Here is a 27,749-nt window from a genome sequence, read left to right as displayed (position 1 = left end):
GGACTTGGTGACTAGAAGGATTAATTCCCAAAATGAGCACTTATGGGCCTGAGAAAAGATTATGACATCCACAGGTATTGTCCAATTATTAAAAGAAATACAGATCTATAGTTCAATATAAAATATGGGTTAGAAGCAAAATTAATTATTTACAGATAAGCAAAGGTCAAATTGAAAGAATGAATTGTTCATCTAGGAAATACTGTACAAATAGATTGTGGGTAAAGAATAGGGCAAACGAACATTTTGGAGGCAAATAGAATTGAAGGGGGCTGGCTATGAGGAAATTAAAAAAGATCCATCTTAGAGTAGTTAAAGTATACCCTCAGACCCCCCAAAAATTGGTGAAGTGAAGGGACATTAATTTTAAGAAGGAAGGAAGTATACAACATAAATTCTTTTTTTAAAAAAGATTTATTTAATTATTTGAAAGAGTTACACAGAGAGAGAAGGAGAGGTAGAGAGAGAGAGAGAGGTTTTCCATCCGCTGGCCCACTCCCCAATTGGCCACAATGGCCAGAGTGCGCCAATCCGAAGCTAGGAACCCGGAGCTTCTTCTGGGTCTTCCTCATGGGTGCAGGGGCCCAAGGACTTGGACCGTCTTCTACTGTTTTCCCAGGCCACAGCAGAGAGCCGGATCGGAAGTGAAGCAGTTGGGACTCGAACTGGCGCCCATATGGGATGCCGACACTGCAGGCGGCAGCCTCACCCCATACACCACAGCGCCAGCCCCACACAGCATAATTTCTACAGAGACCAAATAAGTTCAAGGATTTGGACTAAAAGGAAGTAATCCAGTTCTGCCATTTTTAAGATATATAACCTTAGTGAATGTAGCTTCATGAGTTTGTGTGGAAAAAGAAACCAAATATTATTAATTTTAAAAGTAGAAATGAATATGAGATGAGAAATTGGAGATGAAGAGTGTTGGCTATCCTTTCAGTTTTAATGATAATATTTCAAAAATTGGCAAAGGCTTTGAAAATTCAATCAGTTCTAAAAGTCATAAGAATCCTGTCAGGAAATTTTCTAAAATTATAAACAAAGCTATATCCTGAAAATTCTGTTTATAGTGGCAAATAAGCAAAAACTAAAACAAAATTAGAAGCAATTTGACAATCTAACAGTACAAGAATGAGGAAGTAGAAGAGTGGAAGATCTTTCTCTCTCTGTGTGTGTGTGTGTGTGTGTGTGTGTGTGTGTGTCTTCTTTCTCTATAACTCTTCCTTTCAGATAAATAAATAAATCTTTTAAAAAATCTAAAGGATAACGTAAAGCTGATTTTTATATGCATTTATGAGACAAAGTTTCCAAAAAACCTCCAAAGCTTCAATATTCTTTGCTTTTCTGAAGTGTCTTATTAAAATAATGTACTATCTGAAAGTGCTTTGAAAGCAGAAGATCCATTGTATAATAAGAGATTCAGAAGAAACTGCAGTGTAATTATATTGTTAGGTTTGATAGTTTTAATGCAACATTGATTAACCACAGCCTTATCTTCAATGCATGAAACATTTTTCAGTGAAACTTTTATGTCATATTATGATAAATGTATATATGAAATTTGGTAGATTCTCCATCCTTTTAAAATAATTTGTAGCATTCTATGATTTTTATATTTACCCTGATTTGCTTTCTCATTTCAGAAACTTGTCAAAACTGGAGAAAATAACTGGTCTCTGCCTGAACTGGTACATGCTGTGGTCCTACTAGCACATTATCATGCTTTGGCAAGCTTTGTTTTTGGCAGTGGCATCAATCCAGAAAGAGATCCAGAAATCTCCAATGGATTCAGGCTAATATCAGTCAACAATTTCTGTGTTTGTGATCTTGCTAATGACAACAATATTGAAAATGCATCCCTTACAGGCAGCAATTTTGGGGTTAGTTTTCTTCACTTTTTTTTTAATTACAATTTTTGCTTTAAATGTCTTAATGCTAAAAATGCCTAGGAGAAATTATTTGAAAAGATATTATATAATTGAAATATTTTTACATAATTTTGTTACTATAAAAATATAACTGATACCTGAAGTTTTGATTTGTCTTAAAGAGGCTTTTAAGGCAAATAGGTATTATTATAAATCATAATAATGATGTATTTTTTTCATGTTAGACCCTTTGCCTAGTAGATCTCAGGGACAGTGTATTTGTTTTTATAAAGTGCTGGAATAGCCAGGGAAAAATATATCTCATGGGAACAGTAGTTTATTTTTCAATAAACTATAATGAACTTAATATACGTCAAATGCTACAAAAATTTTACATGTATGTGTGTATATAAAATCTGGATATACCCTTATAAGCATTTTGTACTTATAACTGAGACAAAAACATCATACTTCAGAAAATGTTTGAATCTATCGGATAATTCTCCTTGGAGTTAGTAAAAAGCCCACATAGGAACTTAAAAAAGAACTCTTATTATGATATAATTCATGTATCTTGTAGTTTGTTTAGTTAAAGTATACAATGCAGTAGTTCTTTGTATGATCACAGAATTATGCAACCATCACCACAATCTTAAAACCTTATCATCACTTAAGAAAGAAAATCCATAACTGTTGATGGCCATTTGCTCTCTCCCTCCGCCCACCCCTCTCCTTACCATCCCTGGCTCCCAGCACTTACCTAGTCTCTGTCTTTATATATTTTCTAGTTCTGAACATATTTTTGCAATATGCCTTCTTCCTATTTAATTGTATTATTATATACATAGATAGATGATAGATAGATATAGATATGTAATCCTTTGACCAACATCTCTTCCTCCAATCTTAAAAACTGTGCCAGTGCCACTGTACCTAATAAGCTGACAACCAGGAGAAGGAGACTTTTACTGGAACAATTTGTGTATTAATATAACGCACCATTATCTTATCTGGTTCCAGATTGTGGATTCTCTAAGTGAACTAGAGGCCTTAATGGAAAGGATGAAAAGGCTTCAGGAAGAAAGGGAAGACGAAGAGGCATCCCAGGAAGAAATGACCACCCGTTTTGAGAAGGAGAAGAAAGAAAGCCTTTTTGTGGTCTCTGGAGATAATTTTCATTCATTTCCTCATTCAGGTGCATTTCCCCCACTATCTTTAACTATTTAATTGTTGTTAGAACCCTGCCTGAACAATCTTTTATGTGGATATGTAAAAGCAGTCCTACAATCATCTTCCTTTTACCTCCTGCTCCTCTGTCCTGGCATCACTGCTTTCCGTCTTTGGCTGGTTCATCTTGGAGTGTGTAGTTATGTATCCCTTAATGATGCGGATGTGTTATGAGAAATGTGTCCTTAGGCAGTTTTCACTGTTCAAGCATCATAGAGTACAGTTACACACAGATGGTACAGGTCAGTCACTCAGTGTGACCTGTTGACACAATCAAGAGACTCAGTAAATGTGAGAGCCAAAGGTGCATCAGTTATTGGAAAATGGAATTAAAATATAACTTTATTTTGGTCAAACATTTTTGAAATCCATGCACTGCTTTTTTAATCTTCACCTAGCTCCTTGTTAAAGAAAAACATGTATTTATTTGAGAGGAAAAGAGAGACAAGACAAATGGATACAGAGTTCCAGTCCACTGATTTATTCCCATAAACTCCTGCAATGGCTGAATAGGCCAATCAAAGCTGGGAGGCCATAACCCGTCCAGATCTTCCACTGCAGACATCACCACTGCCTCCCAGAGTCTGCACTAGCAGAAAGCTGGAACTGGAAGCTGGAGCTGAGAATAGAACCCAGGCACTCCAATATGAGATGCAGGTGACTTAACCTGTAGGCCGAATACCTACCCGGCGTCCTTTTTGAGAATGATGTGTATATGAGGCTATTGCCTTCATAATGGGGCATAAACTTCTTTCATAAATAGGGGTACACTCTAAAACAATGATAAAAATATGGTAAATACATAAATCAGTCATTTATTATTATGTACTATATAATCTTTATAGTTGCATGTGCTGTACTGTTTCTGAGTGCACAGGGCAACACATGAGTAATGCATAATATAATATGTGACATTATATTAGATGATAGGAATCTTTCAGCTGCATTATTCTTATAGGACCACTATCTTATATGTGATCCATCATTGCCCAAAATATCATTATGCACTGCATAACTATGTCAGATCCAGTAAAAAGAAACTTTCAGCATTGAGCTCCATACTCTATCCTGGATACAATTTTATTTAAATAGACTAATTGCTTATCAAGTTAGATCTAGACATATGTAATTCATCCTACTTTTATAATTTTTGAAATGATAAGTGAAATCCTATTTCAATAGACATAATTTGAAAAAGAAATCTTTGCCTTTTTTGTAGATGAGATATGTGTGGGAGGATTATTCTCAAACTGCTGCTTTTCGAGATTAGTTCTAAAATTACATTGTACTTACATTTGCATTTCTTTGGAATTTTACAAAAACATATTACTTAGGTCATTTTCTTAGATTGAATTTGAAAGAATTCATTCTGTATTAAAAGCTCAGATTCTTTGCTCTAGTCTTAAAACAGCTTTTCTAATCCTCAAAGAGACTTTGAAAAAGGAAGGGAACTTATCAAGTATAACGATCTTGAACACAACATAGTAACGTATATTAAAATAGCATAGATTCAATACGAAGCTTAAGCCCTTCAAAAGTCATGAGTCTACATAACATTTCCTTTCAAAACAGAGTTCCTTTGGTTTAAAAGAGGGCTTTGTAATTGCTATCTCAAGGCTAGTCAGTCTTAAATTCTGAGAATGGTTCAGGCTATAATTTGTTAATGTTAAACATATAGCACTGATTAATAATTCTCAGAAGTTTTATCAGGAACAACAAGCACCTTTCTTAATCATTTCCCTTGGTGATCTTTTTGTGTGAAAGATTATTATCTACCCAACTGGGGAACCCATTTAATTCACTGAAGGCTACCATAATGACAAACTGGCAGGAAGTTCCAAATAAAGAGACTGGGTGCTTCAGTTACTGGTTTAATGTTCACTCTACACACATTTATTGAGTACCTTGTATAGTTTCGGGACTTTGATAGGCACTGAGGTTTTTACGCTAAATAAGACATGATTCCTGTGCTCAGGACACTCTCATGCTAGTGTAAATTATTATTTACAGCAGAATGTGAAAGAAAGATGCACCCAGTCTTGGTGAGGGAACAGCACAGAAGACAGAGGGGCCTAGAGGAAGAAGTCCTGTAGCCTTTGGCTCAAAGCTCAGTATTCCCAAGTTGAGTGGGAAGAAGCCAGGTGATGGCTGGGGCACATAGAAGGACACAGTAAACAGCACCCAGGCCTGAGCAGTTCACAGTGGTAAGGAAACAGGTTGTGTGAGAACAAGCACTTCTGTGTTGTTAGGACAGAAATCATGAGGCAGATAATGTGAAGAAGCTGCCTAGGTCAATGGAGGCCTTATCAGAACGACCTTTCTAACTGTATGAAACATGGAACCTACCGTATTGTGGACATTTTGAGTGGAGATGTATATAAAACATGTAGTCTGTTGATGTCCAACACAGAGCTTCTCAAACTTCAGTGTGCATGGGAGTCACTTGGGGGCTCTTGTTAGGATGCAGATGCTGTCACTCAAGCTGGTGTAGAGCCTGAGAGACCAGGTGTCTGTCAATCTGCAAGTGGCCTGCAAACCACACTTGGGGAAAGAAGCAAGGGTGTAGCAGATGGGAGATCAGGGGAGGGTTGCTAAGCTCAAGGTAAAATTTTGGAAGCTTTCACCATGTAGCAGGGCAATAAAATCCTAAAAATGGGTTATCAAATTCCAGGGAAAACAACTAGGAGCAAACAAAAGTAATGAGCCTATGGTTAACTTTCTAGGTAATTCAATATTTAAAAACATAGGCATTTTTATTAAAGTTAGTGGTATCTGTTGGCTTTCAGCTGGTAATTTTTAAGACTTTCTTTAAGATCCCTAACTTGAAAGATATGTTTTATTTCTTTTAGGTTTCTCAAAATATTGAAAATATATTTTGGATCCTTCTATCTATCTTCTTGAACCCTTAAGCAAGGACTAGTAGCCTTAGAAGGTGAATTTTGACTAGAAAGTTCTGGACTCTGCCCAAAAATTGTATTCTAATTTTAATAGCAGGCGCTATTTCATGTGTAAGACAGTCAAGGAAATAAATCATTTCATTATATATTTGTGTTTACTGTTAACTGTATCCAGTACTAAATTTACTGGCTGTACAAAGATAGTACAGGAAAAAAAAAAACTGTAGGAAGACTAATTGAGTCATTTCTATAGACAATCTTGTAAGATAGAAATGGAAATTGATTTTTTCTACAAAAAAGTTTCTTTACTTGGCCAGTATGATAAAGTATTGCAGATACTATGTAAGAACTCTAAAAATAGTTTTTCAAGCTTTTTGAAGAAAATAAATGGTATAGGTGTAGTATTCTATAGATTGGTAACAGGGTTAACTAGCATTTATTGTTTTAGGGTTTTATTTGTTTATTATTTAAGTTAGAAATATATTCCATTACTGCAACAGAGATTTTCTGTGTTATGTTAGTAGCTGTTTCTTAGCACAGAAGAGTACAGATATTCTACAAATGCTGTTTCCTTTGAATCCAGACTTTGAAGTATTCATTTAAATACAATTAAAATTAAAGATTTGTTGATCATAGTATCCATTTTAACTTCTTAAAGTAAATGTATGAAATGAATATAAGTGAATTGAAGGACTTTTGTACTTTTCTTTCTGTGTATAGAATTGTCTGGAAGGCAGGTCTTGGTTGACTCTTAATTTAATCAGGTTAATGAATAGATTTTTCCTAGGATAAATTATGTTTACTTAGTTATTCATTTATTGTTCATTTTTAAATGTTTTAAAGTTATATGATGATTTGAAAAGGTATCTGAGCAAAACAGAAACTAGTATCAAAGGCAAAGGAACCAACTGTTTAATAGTCAATTCCAGTATCAATATTTGGCAAATGAAACCACCTGGTTATACAATGTCAGGGAAAAAATCACTCCTAGAGAGAGACTGTCAGAGTTTAGATATCACTCACTGTTCTCAGTTTGATTTTACTTTGCAACCCACAAAGCTCCTATTTTTTGTAGCAGTTTCAGTGGTTCCTGTATTATGTGTTATATTTTTTGCTTCATTTCTATTTAATTCACATATGATGGACTTAATTCAAAAAAGCATAACCTACTTCATACATGTTGAGATAATACATTGAAAAATGCCATTTTCAAATTATTTCTGTTTACCTCATTAGTGTAAACAAGGAGAAAACAGGGTAGTTATAGGATTGAGCACTTACAGGCTTCAGATCAATTAAGTTTTCCACATCATCTTATGGTAACCCCTATTGTATTTATTTCTGACACAGTACTGCCAATGATATTAGTAACTTACCATTTATTTATTTCTTAAGTGTTTATTTTCTTTGGTGTTAATGAAACAAAGGAAAAATGGATATTATGAGTATAGCATAATGCATGATATGTGGCAAGAACTTTGCAAGTGCTAGTCTTTTTATATATAACAAGGAAATTAGGTAAGAATTTTAACAAGAGGTATCTATAGTTGGGTAATCTTGGCACTTCTTGCTATTATCAAGCATGCCAGTTAGTCCATAGCAGTGACCTAAAGAGAGGTAAACATTTCTGAAAAAAGAATAAATATGGTTAGGCTTTTCATAAACTAGCCAGGATTAAAGATGGTGAGGTATTACTAGTCTTTCAGAAGAATTAATATTACTGTATTTGTTTTTGCTCAGTTAGGAATTGTAGCTTTTTATTACACCACTATATTGTTTTTTTAGCCTTATTTAATGTTTATTAAATTTGTTGTTAATTTTAAAATATTCATTATGAGAATTTTGTTTCTTATGTGAAAGGAGCTAATTTTTCTTCCATTTTGAAAAATACATTCATTTTCTAGAGTGGAAGGCAGTAAATAAAGCTTGTTAATTCCCTTTTGATGGTAGAAATCAGAAAAAAGTAGTTATGAATAGAGACTAATCTTAAAAAGATGAATGTAAAGAGAATTATCTTTAACCCAAACTAATATTCATTGGGCACTTAAAATGCTTCAGTAGCAAAAGGGTGGGTGTTTGGTACAGTGAGTAAAATACTTCACTTGGGATGCCTACATCCCATAACAGGAGCCTGGGTTCAAGCTGTGGCTCTGCTTCCAGTTTCAGCTTCCTGCTAATGGGCACTTTGGGAATACTTGAATCCCTGCCACTCATGTGGAAACCTGAATTCCTTGCTTTGGCTTGCCCCAGCCCCAGCTGTTGTAGGCATTTGGGTAGTAAACCAGCAGAGGGTGAATCTCTCTCTCTCTCAAAAAAAAATTGATCGTGAGTTTTTAATACAATAAAGCATGCTGAAGTCAACTGTCTTCAGAGATTAGTATTACTTCTTACTTCCCTTCATGCCACTGACGTAATACTCTAATCACAGCCTCATTGTCCCACTGTTCATTTCATGCATTCTGTATCTTTCTGTTTTCATGTGTGTACTTACCTCAGGTGTAAAGCTCAGTGAATATTCACAAACTGAATCCTCCTGTTTAGCACCTGGATAAATTAAGAGAGAGTGATAGTGGCATTTGAAAGTCTGTTTTCTTCCCTGTGAAGCTTTCTTTCTGTCTAATTCTTCTCCCTATGTGCCTCTTTGTAAGCTAAAAATGAGCTATTGAACTAATTTTTACTATGAATGCATCTAGATGAAAAACCATCTAGCTATAACAAAGTCTGGGTTAAAATCAAACACAAAGTAGTCTTTTACTTTCATCTCTTTTGCCACATCCCACAGAGTAAAACCATATTTAAATGTTATAAACATAGACCTATGTAATCTTCTGTTTCCAAATGTGTAAAATTATTTTTTTTATCCTTTGCTACCACTATTGAGATATTTCAATTTAGGCAATTTTTTTCCTGGATAACTACATTTAAATGTTAAGATTTTCAGTACTTAGTAATAAAATTATACTTAAAACTTTAACAGTAGATATTCTATATGAATTTAAATCATATGGTCAAAATTTATCAGTTCAGAAATTCATGGGAAAGCTAAAAGGTAGAAGGAAATGAAGTTCAGTTTCAGTGTCTTAACTGTGTACAGTATCCTCAATGGACTGTTAATTACTGTCCTTAGATTTTGAGGATGACATGATTGTAACATCTGATGTCTCTCGATATATTGAAGACCCGGGTTTTGGGTATGAAGATTTTGCCAGACGAGGAGAAGAGCATCTGCCAACATTCCGAGCTCAGGTATGAAATGTCTTTAATTCAGAGAAACTGGTAAATGCTGAAATGTAAATCAACTGACTTTTAAAGAAATGAATAGTATTTTAATGGTAGTTTTATGATATTCATATCTTTTTTGGAAGAGAATAGAAAGTTATATGGCCACATTTGTACTAAAAAAGACATTTTATAGTATATATATAAGTAGTTATAAGCTTACAAGCTACCTGGGCCCTCCATAGCCACAATCGTAAAGTGACACCTAAAGAGGCTTCAAGTTTGAATTAAGCAGACCCCTGGTACTTATTTCATATAATCTGCTAACTGTCTATGTCACTGAGTAGGTTTGGGCACATAGGAAGTTCCCAAGATCTTTTGGGGTCCTTCCAAATAAGGGTGTAATGTGCATGGTACCTGATCAGAGTTTATCACCAACATGCCAAACCCTGGACCCTATGATGAAGCATCCTGGCATTCCAATCCCCAAACTGACTTCTGGGTTCTTCATAGAACCTTAAAGAATCTGTATTAGATATATTTTTACTTACTTGCTTTAGTAGTTACAATTAGTGAAAAAAAGTCTAAGTGGAGAATGCCCATTTTATAATTGGATACATTTTGTTCTTTTAGGATTATACTTGGGAAAATCATGGGTTCTCTCTGGTGAATAGACTTTATTCTGACATTGGACATCTTCTTGATGAAAAGTTTCGAATGGTCTACAATCTCACCTATAACACTATGGCCACCCATGAAGGTGTTGACACAACCATGCTGCGCAGAGCTTTGTTTAATTATGTTCACTGTATGTTTGGAATCAGGTATGTTCTCTGTGGAGACAGTGTCGTATGTTTCTAAGTGAAAATTCTGACATGGGTCTTACTTACATATGCTGTTTAGGAATATATGCTTCTGGGGAGAAGTTATTACATGTAGACTTCTGATTTTAAAAAATTAATTCCCTTTTACAGAGAAGCATGTTCTTTGTGTTGTATGTCATCTTGAGGCACACATCAATACACTAGTAAGAATTTACTAAGGAGGGAAAACAGCCTCGGTAATCTCTGGGCATGGGAGAGAAGCAGACCAGACTGACAATCCCTCCTGGAAGACTAAGCTAAAAACAACATGTGTTGTGGCCCTTTAATATCACTGTAATAAATTATGGTTTGCTTAGTTTTTAAAAATGTATCTTTGAAGGACGATAATTAGGGTATAAACAAGATTAGGTTCTTTCCTTATAAAACTTACATAAGGTAATTTAAGAAAACTGAAAGGGAGCATATCAATCAATATAAATTAATGGCTTTGAATTTAGAAAATTAACATTGAAAGTGAGTAAATGAGTGAATGAAATTGAATGGTCTAATCAAAAGAGCTATTTTTGTATAATGTGCCTTTTGACAAGGGTTTTAAAAACTTTTATGGAGACAGATTTGCAGAAAGAGAAAATATCTAGTTATGAATATATTCAGCTTGATTATACAATATTTCCTTTCTAATATAGTATCAGAAAGTCTTTATAGAATGGAATTAGAATTCAGCTTGTTAAGCAAAAGATTTTCTATTTAACATAAAAGAAACCCAAAATTTCCCAACAAATCAACTAAAAAAGTGACATTCTATGTAAAAGACACTGCTATTGTAGCATAATTATTATATACTATAATAACTCCCATTGACCACTGTAGAAAATAAGTTATGAGAGCTATCATATTTGAAAACACACACATACACTTTATAAATAAAAACCTTTATATAAAATGATTGAGATACTTTTTTTCAAAACTAAGCATTACATTTGGGTTAAATATTAACTGGGAGAGGCCAGCACCGTGGCTCACTAGGCTAATCCTCCACCTGCGGCGCCAGCACACCGGGTTCTAGTCCTGGTCAGGGCACCGGATTCTGTCCTGGTTGCTCCTCTTCCAGTCCAGCTCTCTGCTGTGGCCAGGGAGTGCAGTGGAGGATGGCCCAAGTGCTTGGGCCCTGCACCCGCATGGGAGACCAGGAGGAAGCACCTGGCTCCTGGCTTTGGATCAGCGCGGTGTGCCGGCCGTAGCGGCCATTTGGAGGGTGAACCAACGGAAAAGGAAGACCTTTCTCTCTGTCTCTCTAACTCTGCCTGTCAAAAAAAAAAAAAAAAAAATTAGCTGGGAGAGAAATTCCACAAGCTCCCGATACCATGTTTGTCCACCTGGCTGCAACTGTGCCTTTTACTCTGCTGTATCTTCTGTTACTATGGATGGACTATCTGTGCTCCTGTGGACTTCTGCACGACCCATCTTCTCTCATCTTCTGAAGGTCTCTGTTCTAGCAGTGCTTCCTCTTTTCTCCTCCCGAATCAGCTTTATTTTCTGTATTGAGTCTTGCCTGTCGGTATGGAAATATGCTGTTATTTCTGCCACATTTAGAGAAAACTTTATCTTCATCCTCCTTTTCCCTCTACTACCTCATTTTTCTGCTCCCATGCCAAACAAATCTCTTTGAAAAGGTTTTGTGTATCCACTACTACCATTTTCTCTTCTTCCATTCTCTCTTGAACCTCTTACAATATAGTCTATTGCGTCGGTGCTGCGGCTTAATAGGCTAATCCTCCGCCTTGCAGCGCCGGCACACCGAGTTCTAGTCCCGGTCGGGGCACTGGATTCTGTCCCAGTTGCCCCTCTTCCAGGCCAGCTCTCTGCTGTGGCCAGGGAGTGCAGTAGAGGATGGCCCAAGTGCTTGGGCCCTGCACCCCATGGGAGACCAGGATAAGTACCTGGCTCCTGCCTTTGGATCGGCGCAGTGCGCCGGCCGTGGTGGCCATTGGAGGGTGAACCAACGGCAAAGGAAGACCTTTCTCTCTGTCTCTCTCTCACTGTCCACTCTGCCTGTCAAAAAAAAAATATATATATATATATATATATATAGTCTATTGCCCCTACCATGACAGCAGAGCTGCTCATAATGAGGGTACCAGTGGTCACCATATGTTTACTTGCAGTGCTGAGGTTTATTTTATTATTTCACCATTCAGACACATTTGACACATAATTACTCTTCTTCCCTGAAACGCCTGGCTCCCGCCTTAGGGCCTTGACACTTGCGCCTTCTTCACCTTCTGGTGTTTGCTCTTAGAGAAACCTTCCTGCCCACCTTGTTTAAAATCACGACTCCTCATCTCCAAGACCACAGTCCCGTTCCCTCTGCATAGCAGTTGTCGCCAGCTGACACACTTTATGTCTACCTCTTTATTTTTTCCCCAGTAGAATTTAAGCTTGATAAGCCCAGGGATTTTTGTCTATTTTGTTCACTAGTGTGTCCACAGTGCCTTGAAGGGTATGTGACACATAATAGGTACTCAGCTATTAGATGGATGAATTAATGAATTTTTGATATTCAATTACTAGACAATCAATGTTTCTTAGCACAACTTCAGAAATTAAAGCTTTCAATATTTGTCATTGAAAAGCTGTTGTCACATTTCTCATAGGTATGATGACTATGATTATGGAGAAGTTAACCAATTACTTGAACGAAGCCTGAAGGTTTACATTAAGACAGTGACCTGCTATCCTGAGAGAACCACAAAGCGCATGTATGATAGTTACTGGCGGCAATTCAAGCACTCAGAAAAGGTCAGTGTCTCATTACTAAGATGTCTGCCAATGTCCAGTGTAATAAATAATGATTATGAAAAATGATGCATGAAAGCATTATTAAATTAGGACCCCTGAAATGGAAGTGGCACCATGTAGCTAGCTATCTTTTTAAAATGATTTTTAATTTCAAGTTTATTAGCTACCAGTTATTAGTTATTGACTATATTGTTATTGACTGTTAACTAAATTTTGATTATAAGCTTTGTCCAACATAGTATAGAAAGTAAATTTTAGCTTTAGCCTTTAAAAGATTACATCTGAATATTGATATCTTCAAAATACATGTGAAAATTGTCTACTATTTTAACTATTACAAAAAGTATACCTTCTGAGATATTATTATAGGCACAGTTGTATCTTGATCCAGAGACATATCCAGAGATTATTTAATGCTACCCACTAAATTTAATCCTTTAGAACAATAGTTTCCTGTTCCAGTTTAGTAATGTAGTACTTTGACAATATAATACTGGATTCTTGAGACAAATATATTGTTATGTAAGAATATTTCTCTGGATGAAATATTTAGGAATCATTGTTTAAGTCAAAAACCTAATAAAAGTTAAGAATCTTTATCAACCTAATAGTATAAGTACAGAGCTTAAGTTCTAGATCTTTTAACCATGAAGTCCAAGAAATCATCTTTATAGCACAGTTTCCAAAGTTGAGAATAAGAAAATCCTTTCAGGGTCCTAAAATTCACTAATTAACTGTGTGACCTTGGCAGAGAATGTTATGACCCTACTTCCTAACAGATTCTTTTTTTTGAGGCCTAGAGCCAATCACACTCCTTTTGTCTACAGCATCTCTTCTTGATGGATCTTTATGTTGTATTTATATGTTTGCACTAGATTTAGCTACTTTTCCAGATTGTATCTGAAAGTTTTCTTTACTTATCAGAATATATCCAATAGTACATTCAGCCTGTAGAAAGATTTGGAAATAATCTAAATGTATCCTAACACATTTCTTTATAGTAAATTTTTGAAAACTTGTGTGTATTCATTGTAACCTGTCAGCTGAGAAGTATCCCTAAAAGAAGTACCCTTTCACAGTTTTGACTAAACGAGTCTGATTGAGCTCTACCTACCTAGTGAGTATCAGACACTAAGTAAGAACTGCTTTGAGCACCAGGTTTTCATTTAGAATTTTCCAAGTAGACTAGGAAGTTATGCCACTTATAATGCCCACATCCTATTATCAGGGTGCCTGGGTTCAAGACCCAGCTCCACTACCATTTCTAGCTTCTTGCATACGTACACCCTAGGTTAAATTGATGATGGCTCAGGTAATTGAGTCCCTGCCCTGAACTTAGGAGACTGGATTGATTTCCTGGCTTCTGATTTCAGCCTGGACCAGCCCCAGCTATTCTAGGCATTTGTGGAGTGAACCAGTGGATAATGGGAGCTCTCTCTCTCTGTCTCCCTCTTTCTCTCTTTCTGCCTTTCAAAGAAAGAGAGAAAGAGAGAGGGAAGGAGGGATGGAGGAAAGAAGGAAGAAAGGAAAAGAAAAAAATATAGGGCTAATTTCTAGCTATGTAAAAATTGACAACTTGAAGAAAGTGTAATTTGTAGGATAATTGTAATTCATAAATTAGTTTTATTTTATAGTCCAAAAGGTTGATTGACTTTACATAACATATAGTGTAACAAAATTATGGGAATGTTTTAGACATTATGAGTCATTTTTATTGCTTGCAGAGTCATTTTTTGCAAATGCAAGTGCGAATGTTACATCACATACGTACATAAACATGCCCAGGCATGTGTATTTGTATGTTGTCTATATACACATAAAAAACCTTTGTAAATGTCTGAATTAAAAAAAAATTAAAATCTGAAGTTTTTATAATGGTTACTAAACTGATAAACATTTGCATTTCTAGGTCCATGTAAATCTACTCTTAATGGAAGCCCGGATGCAAGCTGAACTTCTTTATGCTCTTCGTGCCATAACTCGGCATTTAACCTGAAGTATCAGCCAGGGAAATGTCATATGCGTGCAAAGACCTTTCACATAAGATGTACATCAGAAGCTGTTTGTGATATAGCATCAAAAATTATTCAGTTCTCTAGTGTCAAAAGTTTAGTCGTTTTGTTTTTTTCTTTTTTTGCGGCTGTAATGTGCAATGATGTGTTTTATTTTTCTTGATGCTTAACATTACTAACAATTGCAAAAATAATACTGAGGAGCACTACTTTGCATTGTTTATAGTTGGATTTTTGGATACTGATCATAAATCACGAACCTGGTTTGTTAATGCTTAACTTCAGCGCTTTTGGGTTTGTGTTTGTGTATTTTTTTTTCCTTTCCCTTTAAAAAAAAAATAAGGAAAAGCGCTTACAATCTGTTCAAGCAATTGTTTTTCACATATTGGAATTCAGCAAGGAATGGTCTTCTCTGGCCATTCTAAAATTTTCACGTTGTGTCCTAAATCTGGTGGAAGAAAGCATGCGCCGTTGAACCAAGCTGCTCACTGGACACATGTTTGTGTCCCCAGAAGATTATTTGTCAGGCACTGTTGTTTGTTTTGTTTGGTTTGGTTTTTTTCATTTGTTCAGTTTTTTTTTTTTTACTGCTATTGGCGATAACATGAAATGTGATACAGCCATTGTCCATAATTTAATGTGAAATTAATCATGATGATTCTATAGCATGCTACTGAAATGCCAAATTTCACCTATTTTCTTTCTTTCCTAAAACCGAAGTTTCAGTTTCCATATCAGATGTAAATATTAAAAATGGAATTATGTACAATCCTTTCTATCACTGACAGTTATCCTCAGTCATCTTAAATAATCAGTGCTCATAGTGCTGCTTACACTTCATCTAGTTGGCGCATATAAACCTGTTCCCATACAAAACTGACCAAAAATTTTCTTTGCACATTTTTCTTTTCTCAAAGTTCTTTCTATATTGCAGTAAGCAAAGGAAGGTTAATATGCCTATTTTTTTTTCCTGTTAGGCTTTTAGAAATGATTTCCCATGACTTTTCTTCATATAATAGGTTAAGCAGTTTTATTATTCAAAGTTAAAAATTGTGTTTCTATGCATTAATGTGATGGAACAACAACAAAAAGAGTGCAATATGTTCAAAAAAATAATCAACTAAACTTTGCCCCTGTCGTGTCACTGCAGAAGTGTCCTTTTAAACAGAGAGCCATAAAGAAATTTTGTTCAAATTTCTTTATTGCACAAGGCTTTTTTTCAGTTTTATCTTACTGGGGTTGAACAATGTTATTTTCATAATGCCAAAGCATTTCCTTCCCCAAGAAAAATCTCTTTGGACAACTGGTTAAAAAAATGATATCAAGTTGTAGGGGAGGAACAGGCAGCCAAAAAGTCACATTTTTGCATTGGTTTATGTTGCTTGATTAGACTGTCTTCAGAAAGCACAACATTATGTGTTTATAGCTTTAATTTGTATTACGTTAATGAACCAGTGAAGTGCCTAAAGAGATGCTTACAACTATCCAGTAGGACACAACTGCACTGCTTCTACACTTTTTGGTTAATTAAGGGTGACTTGAATTTTACAGATGTATGTTAATTTTTTGAAAAAATCAATTATTTCATAGTAAATAATATAGTTAAAATTTTCTGTTATAGTTCCCACAAATATTTCATTTTAGACTTACTATCCTGTTATATAGGACTTTCTTTTTTCTCTCATAAAGAATCTTGGACTAGTGTTTTGTTAGATCATTTCCCCTTTACATTTATCACCTTTTTCTGGTACAATACATTAGATTTCTTTCCTTTATATTTTGTTCCATATAAGGAAACAAAGATGACTGTAAACTTATTGACATAAGGTGGTTTTGCATTTTTTGGATTCCAGGATCTTGTTTGAAATCTTCCATGTGAGGGAAAAATTACTAATGTTTTTGAAGACAGGGTGGTTTATTTCAAAAGATTATTTGAAGAACTCATGCCAGATCTCTTCCGTTTTGTTTATTGCATATGCCATGTGTTGATTTTATTAAATATCACCTTATATAGATATGTATTAAATACAAAGAAAATATTTAGGAAAATGACAAAACACAGATGGCAACATAGGTATGTGTGGGAATTCCCTAACTTTAGAACTTTCAAGTTGAGGATGTCTTTTGTTCTTGCATTTTTAAAACTAGAATCCTTTCAGTTAATAGCCTTATATTTTTGTGCAGGTGAACTGTATTACAGGAGGAAAAGTGATTTTTATACATATTGAAAAGGAGGAGAAATTCTCATAGAACACCACATGAGCTTGAGACCAAAAGGAGAAACAAGGTTTAAGAAACTAAAATGGCCACTTAGTTTTTGATTTTTCTTTTCCCCAGAAATGTAAGTAGTTGGAGTTTGGGTTATGGAAATATTAGTGCCTTTAATAGATCTGTTTTCTACCAAATTTTCTTTTTAGCTCAGCATTAAATGTCTCATCAATCATCAGGAAAATAAGTTGACTTGGAACTAGTATCAAACACAAAACAATCTCTGTGAACCTCAGTGAACCAGCCTAGAGGGACTGATTTTTGAAGGTGCCAGAGCACCTCCGAGATGCAGCATGCCCAGCATCCGGGTGTGAATGCCGTTTCACAAGTTTGCTGTTAAGTCCTTATCTGATGCAGACTTGAAATTCTGATGCGGTTTTCCAGGGTGGTATTTTTTCAGAGTATTGAATTTACTATGTAGTAATTTATATTATAGCTTTTTATATTAAAATGTGATATTTTTAAAAAAAGAATTATCTGGCTCAATTGGTATACTGATATGATTATACAATATGGTAATTTACACCTTGGGCTCACATTGTGCCAAACTTAAATGTGCAAGTGTGCATGAAAAAAAAGCACATGTGAATGTGAATTCTTTAATTCCTTGCTTATTATGTTGAAATTAGTCTAACAATCCACTAGTGGATATGCTTGAATAATGTCTGTTTACTTTAGAATTTCAAGTTTTCCAGCTTCAGTGATAATTCTTAATTTCTCAAATCACCTTAAGAAATATGGAAATACCCTTCCATCTGAAAGTAAATCTGTCCTTTAGCCCACTTGACAGTGGGAGTGGCCAGGCTGGTGCCTCATTGGACTCTTCAGAGTAGACTTCCTTGGGTGAACTCGTGATAACTAGGGGAGATGAGGCTTTTGAGACTGGACTGGTTATTATCTTTACCTTTTTGAACTCAGTTCATTGTCTTAGCTTCAGGAAGATTTGTCCCATTGGGGTACTTTTTAAAAAGACGGCTAACATGGAATCTAGGGTATGGCCTTGGCCTTTAACTATGGTTTTTAATAGTGTCAGAGCAACACAGGGCTATTTTTGGAGACAGAAGACTCAATGTTAAATTTTATATCAAAATCATATAAAATTTGAACCAGAGCCCCTATTTTAGTTGTATTATTATGTCTCATGAAGATCTTAAATGCCTCTGAAAGCGAATTAATTTTATTCCAAAGCAACTTCTTCCTTTCTAGCTTATGAAGTTCTTTTGATCTAAAATCTTGAATTTTTATGCTGCAGCAAATTAAAATTTTCAATGAATAATTACAGATCTGTACTTAAAATAGTTCACTGTATTTAGTGAAAAGTACATGCACACATGAAGGTAAGATTATTTTAAACTATATGGACAATTTATCAGGGAAAGCAACAAATTTCAGTGCAAGTTATAAAAATGATTTGCGCTGTGATAGTAAAATAAGCTTTTCCGTTTGTTTTAATGTTGTTTTTTAAGACATTCTGAATTGTTTTTCTGGAAAGCAAGACCTTATTCACTTCTCTTTATCTCATAGGACATTTTTTTTTCCTTTTAAACAAAGAGTTGGTCTTGCACAGAGTATATAAATAGTATATGAAATTTTGTGAATACCATTTAATAGCAAACTGAAAGACTTGTGGCTCTTCTGTTCAGATCAAGTTTAAGTTACATAATTTGTGTTAAGCCAGAATCTATCCTTGGTGGCCGTGGTCATAAACTGTGTTTCCCTATTACATCCCTCTGGAGACTGAGCATCAAATTAGGAAGTCTTTCCTCAGAGCAGTACTGTAATATGAATATGTTTATCTCAGTCAACAGACTTAAATGCCCACCTGCGTGTGGAATCTATTTCACTGCGAATTCGGCTTAGTTAGCAATGTCTGCTCAGGTGAGACCTAGAACAAAAGGAGCTGGGGTAAAATGGATCATAGAGGTAGAGAGGTTTATGTCAAGGCAGAGCCCTGTGAGGAAGGAAAAGCTTTTACAGAACACATGGGACATCCAGCAGAGTCTGGCTGTCCTCAGCATGGTACCTTCTAACATGAAGGAAACATTTCCCGCAAGGGAGCTCCTACCTGCAACCAGCCCACCCTTTCCGGCCTGCTTTCTCTTCCTCGAAGTGCCTCAACCTCTACATATGCACTCTCCTCCCCTTCCTTCAGCCCGTCTGGGTCTGAACACCTTTCACAATCCAAATCAAATATCACCAGCCACCTGCTGAAAGTCACCAGCATTTTCTGAGTTACTTTTGCTCCATCCATTAAGAATATGGTTCTGTCCCATCTCCCTCTCCATCCCTTAACCAATGTAGCTGTACACATTGTGACTAACCTTTGCCCTAGACACCTTACTAGATGTGACATAGCATCAAGTGTAATCTTGTGCAGCCCATGTTGTTCTCCCCTTTCCCAGCTGCCAAAATGTCTTGCTCTCCTCTACCTCATCCCCAAAGAGCCTATAAATTCAGAGTATCCAACCTTTTCATGGATTCACTCTCCGTTGTTCAGTAATACTACTTCCATATTTTAAATAAATCATAAAAGACTTTTGCCTTCTATCAAAGTAGGAATCTTTATATTTATACATGATACAGAAATTGAACTATTTCTACCATGCAGAATTTAGCAGTTTGCAGGATTTTAAAGTGATTGAATTGCCATCTTAACTTGAATCTATATTAGGTTAACGAATACTGGTGTTAGTCCAAGTTATTTGAATGTAGAGTTAAAATTCTCTTGTGATCCAGGTTGACCTGTATCCTTGCAGTGGAACAGGAACTATCTGGCATACAAACCAAGTGGTGTTTCAGACATTTGTTTTGTTGGTATTGCTTGGGCCTTGAAACACATTTCTAATAGGACATTCAGATGGTCAGACTAGATCACAAAAGCCCATTTAATTTATAATAGAGATAAAATATCACAAAATTGAGAATATAAGGGTTTGACCAGACTTACCTGTGTTAGACCAAGCCTCTAACCCTCATTGCTGTCCTATTCACATGAGGGGAAATGTTCTATGGGATGAAAAGAAGGGAATGCATTGACTTTGTAGTCTTTGTTCCCCTAGCTGCACTTCAGGTGTGTCCAGAAAGTATCACTAAGGAAGCAGGAGGGTGCAGAGGGCAAAGGCACAGCCGCTCCTCTCCCACCCGTGTGCACATGGTGGTGGTCAAGATGTAAAAGAATGTCAGGTTTCTAACACGGGCCATCTGTATCTGTAGGCGGTTATCTGACTTGCATCTGAACCACCTTGTTTAAAAAAGTACAGATTATTATGATATATGGTAGTATTCGGATGTTTTCCATTTCGTTCTTGAACAACCCAACATGACAGCAGTGTCCAACAAATGCCTTTAAGGGCCCAGGAGTAAATCGGTGGCCTAGTTAAGAAAGGAGACTTAATGGACACTGAAGGGATGGCTTTTTATTAAATTGTGTGTCATGAAGTGTTCATTATAGCTTTAACCTAATTATGACTGTACCCAGTAGAAGTACAGAATTGAAAAAGAAAATAATGTAGAGAGAAAAAGAGAATGAATACCTGATTCTTTTGAATGCTGTGGGAATCTATGAAATAATGCAGTATACACCATAAAATAGCCTTTAGAACAAATGTCCCATGTTACAGTTCTTAGGACAACATCAAACATTAGTATATCTAAATATGATAAGTATAATTTTTGGTATGTAAATTTTTGCTAAAACAGTCTATTTTCTTGCACCCCTCAAATTAACCTCTTTTAAAAAATGAATGTATAATTTCTACAGAAAGAATATCTAAGAGGGAAAGAGAATCTCTGGTCTTTAATGTTAAAATAGTGTTCATGAATCCTGATCAGTGACGTACAGACATTATGGTACAGAGTAAAGTTAATTATACTTCTTTCTTATATTAACCAGTTTTTGCAAAATTTTGAGTAGCTCTCCCAAGTCTGATAAAGAAGGATTAAAAAGTAAAAGAAAAATATCAGTTGGGTGGCCAAGAAATTTCCTTTGTAATGTAGTGAAATTTTTTTTTCCTTTCTGATTTCCTCGGGTTCTCTAAATTAAAAGTTAAAAGTTAAATGACACCCTGTTTGCCAAGGAAAGTGATTCTAAACTCTAGTGCAAATATTTCCTTTGCATTCACATCTTTTCTAAAGAGAAATTAAGATTTTCCCCTTCCTCTTTCTCACCACACTTAACTCTATTCAACCTGAAATAACATAAACATGGAAAGCAAACCACAAGCCAATTTGGCAAACTTCTCAATGCTAATAGACTAGGCACATGTGCATGCACAGTCTGATCAAGGTGAGAAGAACCCTGTCAGGTCAACTTGGAACATGTCCTTGCTACTCACATTAGCTCCTTTGAACCTGAAAATAACTTTCCTGGTCATGGAAGAACTGGATGTATCCTTTAACTTATGAAATAGGATTTGAACTTGAAAACTTGTTTGTTTGTTTTTTAATCCTGATTTTGCAGGCAGCTACATGATGAATGTATATATTAAGACTTTGTAGCTGAATTGCACATGAAATCAGATTGCCAACTTCTTGAATTTCACTTTTAGACATCATTTTACCCTTAAGTTGTGAGCGATATATGTAGCATGCTGTGAAATGTCTATTATAGTTCTTTAATTCATCAGTATTAATACAGAATTATCTTTTGCGTTCTTTGGTACTTTTTATTCAATGTAATCAGAAGCTGTGATGTTTTGCCTTTGTAGTCCTGTGCTTTGTTACTGTAACTGTTTTTACGAAGCACGTGACTTTGGACTAATGTAAGGCAGATGACGTGATCTTTAAGACTGCTATATATATCAGTCTCTTACTCTATAAGATTTTAAATTAGAATAAGCTTTTATCAAATAGATCATTGATGCAATTTAGGATTCACACAAGTTTCAGTGTCAAAATATGGTCTTATATTTATAGTTTCAATTCTGAAAATAGGAAACTTAATAAACAGCCACTTTAAACTTGTTCTGGCAAACCAGACCCTGCTGTAGCTATAGTCTGAAGTAGTTAACCATATAAGCCTCTTCAATTCTTGATGCCCTCCACATGAGTCAGCAGTTAAGGAGCTTACAGAACCCATGAAAGCTTTTTGTATGTATAACTAGGTTTTATTTTTCTTATGTTGCTGATTTTACAATTCTGACTAAAGCTGACCTGACTGGATCAGTTTATGTGTAATATTCTAGTGCTTTAATGCCTCTTGTTTTTTTTTTTGGAGGGTTGGGTAATATTATTTGAACAGATGCAGAAGGAACTGTTAGTGAGTCAAGACAAACACATTTGAAATAAAGGAACTGTGTGTATTAACATGTTAACAACAATTCATAACTGCACTTTTTATGACATTTTGAAAATCTATTTATAGGTACAGAACAATGGGTTTTGTTAAACTGTATCACATTTATACTTGCAGAAATTTATTTCATTGTTCTTAGTAGGAATTTTATTGGTTCAATAAAATTGGCAAAACCGAGCCTCATCAATTGTTTGTGTGATTCATTTGTTTACACTGGTGTAGCATTCTTGCCTAGGTTAGTTTCTGCTTGATTATTGAGGCATGCTTTCAGAAGATATCGGAATTGTAAGAATCACTATTTTCCCTAATTTTTTCCTAACCCACATCTTTCTTTTGATATTTCTTATAATCGCTAACTATGTATTGTGGTAGTGTAAATTGAGTAAGATGTAGTAATTGTTACCTTTTTTAATAAAAAGATTTTATTTTTATAATAATGAACATAATAAATATAAAATATTAAATATTCTAAAATATCTAAATTATTAAAATTCTTATAATAATAAATATAAAATAAATATCATATCAAAATATTATAATCTCAATGTACAGCACACTAAGGACAAAGATCCTACATGAGGAGTAAGTGCACAGTGACTCCTGTTGTTGACTTAACAAATTGACACTCTTGTTTATGGCATCAGTAATCACCCTAGGCTCTTGTCATGAGCTGCCAAGGCTATGGAAGCCCCCTGAGTTCACTGACTCTGATAATTTTTAGACAAGGCCATGGTCAAAGTGGAAGTTCTCTCCTCCCTTCAGAGAAAGGTACCTCCTTCTTTGATGACCTGTTCTTTCCACTGGGATCTCACTTGCAGAGATCTTTCATTTAGGTTTTTTTTTTTTTTTCCCCCAGAGTGTCTTGGCTTTCCGTGCCTGAAATACTCTCATGGGCTTTTCAGCCAGATCTGCATGCCTTAAGGGCTGATTCTGAGGCCAGAGTGCTGCTTAGGACATCTGCCATTCTATGAGCCTGCTGTGTATCCCACTTCACATGTTGGATCATTCTCTCCCTTTTTTATTCTATCAGCTAGTATTTGCAGACACTATTCTTGTTTATGTGATCCCTTTGGTTCTTAGTCCTATCATTATGATCAATTGTGAACAGAAATTGGTCACTGGAACTAGTGAGATGGCATTGGTACATGCCACCTTGATGGGATTGAATTGGAATCCCCTGGTATGTTTCTAACTCTACCGTTTGAGGTAAGTCAGCTTGAGCAGAGACAAATTATTTTTATCACCTTTTGTTGACCAATAGTAATTAGAATGGGGAAACGGGAATTAAGCATATGGTTAGGGACTATTTTCAAATGTCTCTCTTTTTCACTTCCTACTAGCTTTGTGATCTTAGAAGTAATCTAATCTCTCTGAGCCTTGATTTCTAAGCCACTGTCTGGGGAAGTAATACTTAATTGAAATGTTTGAAAATTAGGTGAATATACTAATGTATCTGAAATACACAATATGGTACTGAGTTTGGATAAAAGAGAAAGCCGAGAGAATAGTGTTGTTAATGGAAATAAAATAGAAAGGGGAAGATTATGCATTTGTAATGTGAAGTGATAGTAAGATTTCAAAGTAGAAATGTAAAATGGGCCTTGGGAAAACAGTAAGTGTTGTGTAAAGTCTGTTATGGAAGGTTTTCCAGCAGAAGTCCTAACTTCACATTTCTCTTAATTCACTTCATAAAAATTCAAACCTAAGAACTCTTTCCTTTGTACCCTGTGTTCAGCTATAATGGGAGATGAGGAAAAAAAAAAAGAAGAAAAAGACCCAACAACAACAATAACCGAGCTCCTGGCTGATTAGAGTTTCTTTCAACAGTATTCAGCCACTGACGGGGCAGAGCGGGGAGATAAAGGACAGGACAAATCAGACTAAACTCAGCCAACAGCACAGACTTTCCACAGCTTCTCTCCCAATTCAAAATCCACCTTTCTTTTTTCTTTTTTTAAATTTATTTGACAGATAGACAGTGAGAGAGAGACAGAGAGAAAGGTCTTCCTTCCATTGGTTCACCCCCTAAATGGCTGTTATGGCCGGCGCTGCACCGATCCAAATCCAGGAGCCAGGCACTTCCCCCTGGTCTCCCACATGGGTACAGGGGCCCAAACACTTGGGCCATCCTCCACTGCCCTCCCAGGCCACAGTAGAGAGCTGGACTGGAAGAGGAGCAACTAGGACTAGAACCCTGCACCCATATGGGATTTCAGCACCGCAGGCGGAGGATTAACCAAGTGAGCCACGGCGCCGGCCATCAAAATCCACCGTTCTGATACCAGCTCTTTATCAATCTCTTAAAAACTTTGAACCATTTTTAAAGTAAAATAAAACTCCATGTTTAAGTGTGTGTGTGTTTTCCTTTCACATAAATGATTTAATTTAATACTCACAAATAGGGGCTGGCGCTATGGCACCATGGGTTAAAGCCCCAGCCTGCAGCACTGGCATCCCATATGGATGCCAGTTCGAGTCTCAGATGCCCCACTTCTGATCCAGTTGGGAAAGCAGTGGAGGAGGCCCCTGCACCTGTGTGGGAAACCCGGAAGCAGCTTCTGGTTCCTAGCTTCTGATCTGCTCAGCTCTGGCCATTGCAGCCATTTGGGGAGTGAACCAGCGGATGAAAGACCTCTCTCTGTAACTGTCATTCAAATAAATAAATCTTTAAAAATTTCATAATAACATAAAATATTTGATATCTTCATTTCACAGACGAGGAAATGGAGTCTTAGAGAACTGGCACAGCGGAGATCTGAACTCCAGTCTTTTATCTTCTCTTACCTTAATTCAGCTTATGTCTTGCTTAGTAATATCAGTGACCACGCCATGTTTCACTAAACAGTAAAAGGGTAATCCACACTTCAGACAAGGGGTTAGATAAATTTCCTCTTTGGCCAACTTATAAGTTTTTTAATTTTAATAAATAGATTGAGCCTAATCCTAAAGTAGATTCAGTAAAGCTTAAAACTGTGTTGCATTTTTATTTTTAGGACCACTCTACCAGATGGTGAAAGTTATGAATTCAAGTCAGAATCTCCAATGTATGTCACTTTCTGCCATTGGCTTTCTTTCTTTTTTTTTTTTTTTAATCAGTTGAAAAGAAAATCAGTCTCCCATACGTGACATGTTTCAGAACAGTGATGAACCCAAACCTTTCCATCATCAAACCCTAAGAAAGAGAATTTGAGGCATGGATTTTTAATTCTTCTTCATGAATTGGCCACCTCCTAAATTAACATAAATAAATCCTTCATCTTTCAAAGCCCATTGAATTTTTCTTTTATTTGCCTAAAATCATGTAATGACCACCTCTTGTATGATGCACCCTAAATCACCTTGATTCATCCCTACTGCACTGGTGTTTCGTGAACCAAGTTTCTGAATATCTTAAATCATTTCCTGAATACTTTCTCTCTCTTCTCCCTCTGCCTCTCCTTCCCGCTCTTTTTTTTTTTTTTTTTAATTTTTAATTTTTTTTTTTTTTTTGACAGGCAGAGTGGACAGTGAGAGAGACAGAGAGAAAGGTCTTCCTTTGCCGTTGGTTCACCCTCCAATGGCCGCCGCGGCCGGCGCGCTGTGGCCGGCGCACCGCGCTGATCCGATGGCAGGAGCCAGGAGCCAGGTGCTTTTCCTGGTCTCCCATGGGGTGCAGAGCCCAAGCACTTGGGCCATCCTCCACTGCACTCCCTGGCCACAGCAGAGGGCTGGCCTGGAAGAGGGGCAACCGGGACAGAATCCGGCGCCCTGACCGGGACTAGAACCCGGTGTGCCGGCGCCGCTAGGCGGAGGATTAGCCTAGTGAGCCGCGGCGCCGGCCATCCTTCCCGCTCTTAATGTCCATTATAGAATCAGGATCTTTAAAAAAAAAAAAAAAAAAAAAAAAAAAACACAGAGAGTACCCCAAAATGCCTGAAATAGTGTGGGAAAGCAAGAGTTTACTCTGCCAGGCATGGCCAGTGGCCAACATCAAGGAAAATGTGCAAAAGTTTTCAGGAAGTTAACAGTGGATATTTGCCTAGCAGTTACAACACTCATGTCCCACATTGGAGTTCCAGGGTTCAATGCCCAGCTCCAGCTTCTGACTCCAGCTTCCTGCTAATGCAGACCTTGGGGACAGCAGGTGAAGGTTAGACTGAGCATTGTCTGTCCAGCCCAGCCAGTCGTCAGGTTCCTGTCACCCGTGTGAGAGGCCGGGATTGTGTTCTGGCTCCTGCCTTTGGTCCCCCAGCTATTTCAGGCATTTGTTTGGGCAACTTCTCTATCTCTGCCTTTCAGATAAATGGATGGATGGATGGATGGATGGATAGATAGATAGATAGATAGATAGATAGATAGATAGATAGATACAGTTTTTTAAAGGTCAGATCCTGATCCTATGGTCGATATTTAAAAAGGGAGAGAGGGAGAGAGAAAGAGAGAGAGAGAGAGTATTCAGAAAATCATTTGAGATACTCAGAAACTTGTCCAAAGCCCACAGAAGGCAGTGCAATCACCTTGAAGATCCTGTTTCTGTGCTGTGCAGAAATTCTAGTCAGGCTCCGGTTGTCAAGGAGATGCTGTTGTGTTGAAGTGGGACGCATCATTGTGCTAAAGACCCAGGAAAATGGCTCCACTATGAATCGGCCTCAACTTCGGTTTCACCTATTTTCCAAATGAATAAATACACATATTTTTGCTTATTACCGGTTAGGCCCTGCAGTCTGACCAACTTCATCTTCTAACCTGATGTTGCACATATGAGCCGTCCACAAAACCCACTGGCTGTTTGTCCCTCCATCCCTTCCACCTACATCATAATGTTCCTCAAACTAATTTCTGCAGGCTTTGGCCAGATTTCACAGGTACAGCTCATGTGACCCTGGACTGCTTACTTTTGGCCTCCTGCACTGGGACTTCCCTGAGAGCTTGTGATAGGAACCCAGAGGGAACTACCTTCCCACGAGGCACAAGCAACCAGAAATGCAAGGAGTTAACACTAATCAGTTGTGACCAGTGCTTCCTGTTTTTCATCCCACTCAGAGGACCTGATGGGATTGAGTACTGGTCCAAGTCAATTGGTTTTCACTGCTTTCCTGTATCACTCCCTTGTCTTCCACTCCTTCTCCCTTGATCTCAAATAAACTTGGGTCTTGTTTTATTTCTGAGTGCAGGATAAGACAGGGCAGTACAGATAAGTGGATTAGAAAGTGGATCCTAGAATAAATTCAAATCTTGACTCCACTATTGCAACTATCTGTTCTTAAACAAGTTATTTAATTTTGTGGAAATTAAGTTGCCTTAATTTCCTCAAGTGCAGAGGACAGTAATATATCCCATTGTCTTTAAGAAGGGGGATA

At 36.6% G+C, this 27,749-nt stretch overlaps 1 protein-coding gene across 3 annotated transcripts in view; it reads left to right on the top strand.

Annotated features, from left to right (window-relative positions):
* SESN3 (sestrin 3) overlaps window positions 1-22,593 on the top strand; it is a 91,990-nt gene extending 69,397 nt beyond the window's left edge. For all 3 annotated transcript variants that reach the window (XM_008262422.4, XM_002708621.5, XM_051850003.2), the window contains 6 exons: window positions 1,647-1,883; window positions 2,892-3,066; window positions 9,123-9,241; window positions 9,848-10,038; window positions 12,693-12,837; window positions 14,747-22,593. In XM_008262422.4, coding sequence (XP_008260644.1) covers window positions 1,647-1,883; window positions 2,892-3,066; window positions 9,123-9,241; window positions 9,848-10,038; window positions 12,693-12,837; window positions 14,747-14,833 — 954 coding nt within the window. In that variant the 3' untranslated portion in view covers window positions 14,834-22,593. The remainder of the gene's footprint in view (window positions 1-1,646; window positions 1,884-2,891; window positions 3,067-9,122; window positions 9,242-9,847; window positions 10,039-12,692; window positions 12,838-14,746) is intronic.
* The last annotated feature ends 5,156 nt before the right edge of the window (window positions 22,594-27,749 follow it).

The sequence above is a fragment of the Oryctolagus cuniculus genome, chromosome 1 (genome assembly GCF_964237555.1).
Source record: "Oryctolagus cuniculus chromosome 1, mOryCun1.1, whole genome shotgun sequence".
Classification (NCBI taxonomy): domain Eukaryota; kingdom Metazoa; phylum Chordata; class Mammalia; order Lagomorpha; family Leporidae; genus Oryctolagus; species Oryctolagus cuniculus.
This window is presented reverse-complemented; position numbering and strand designations above follow the sequence as displayed.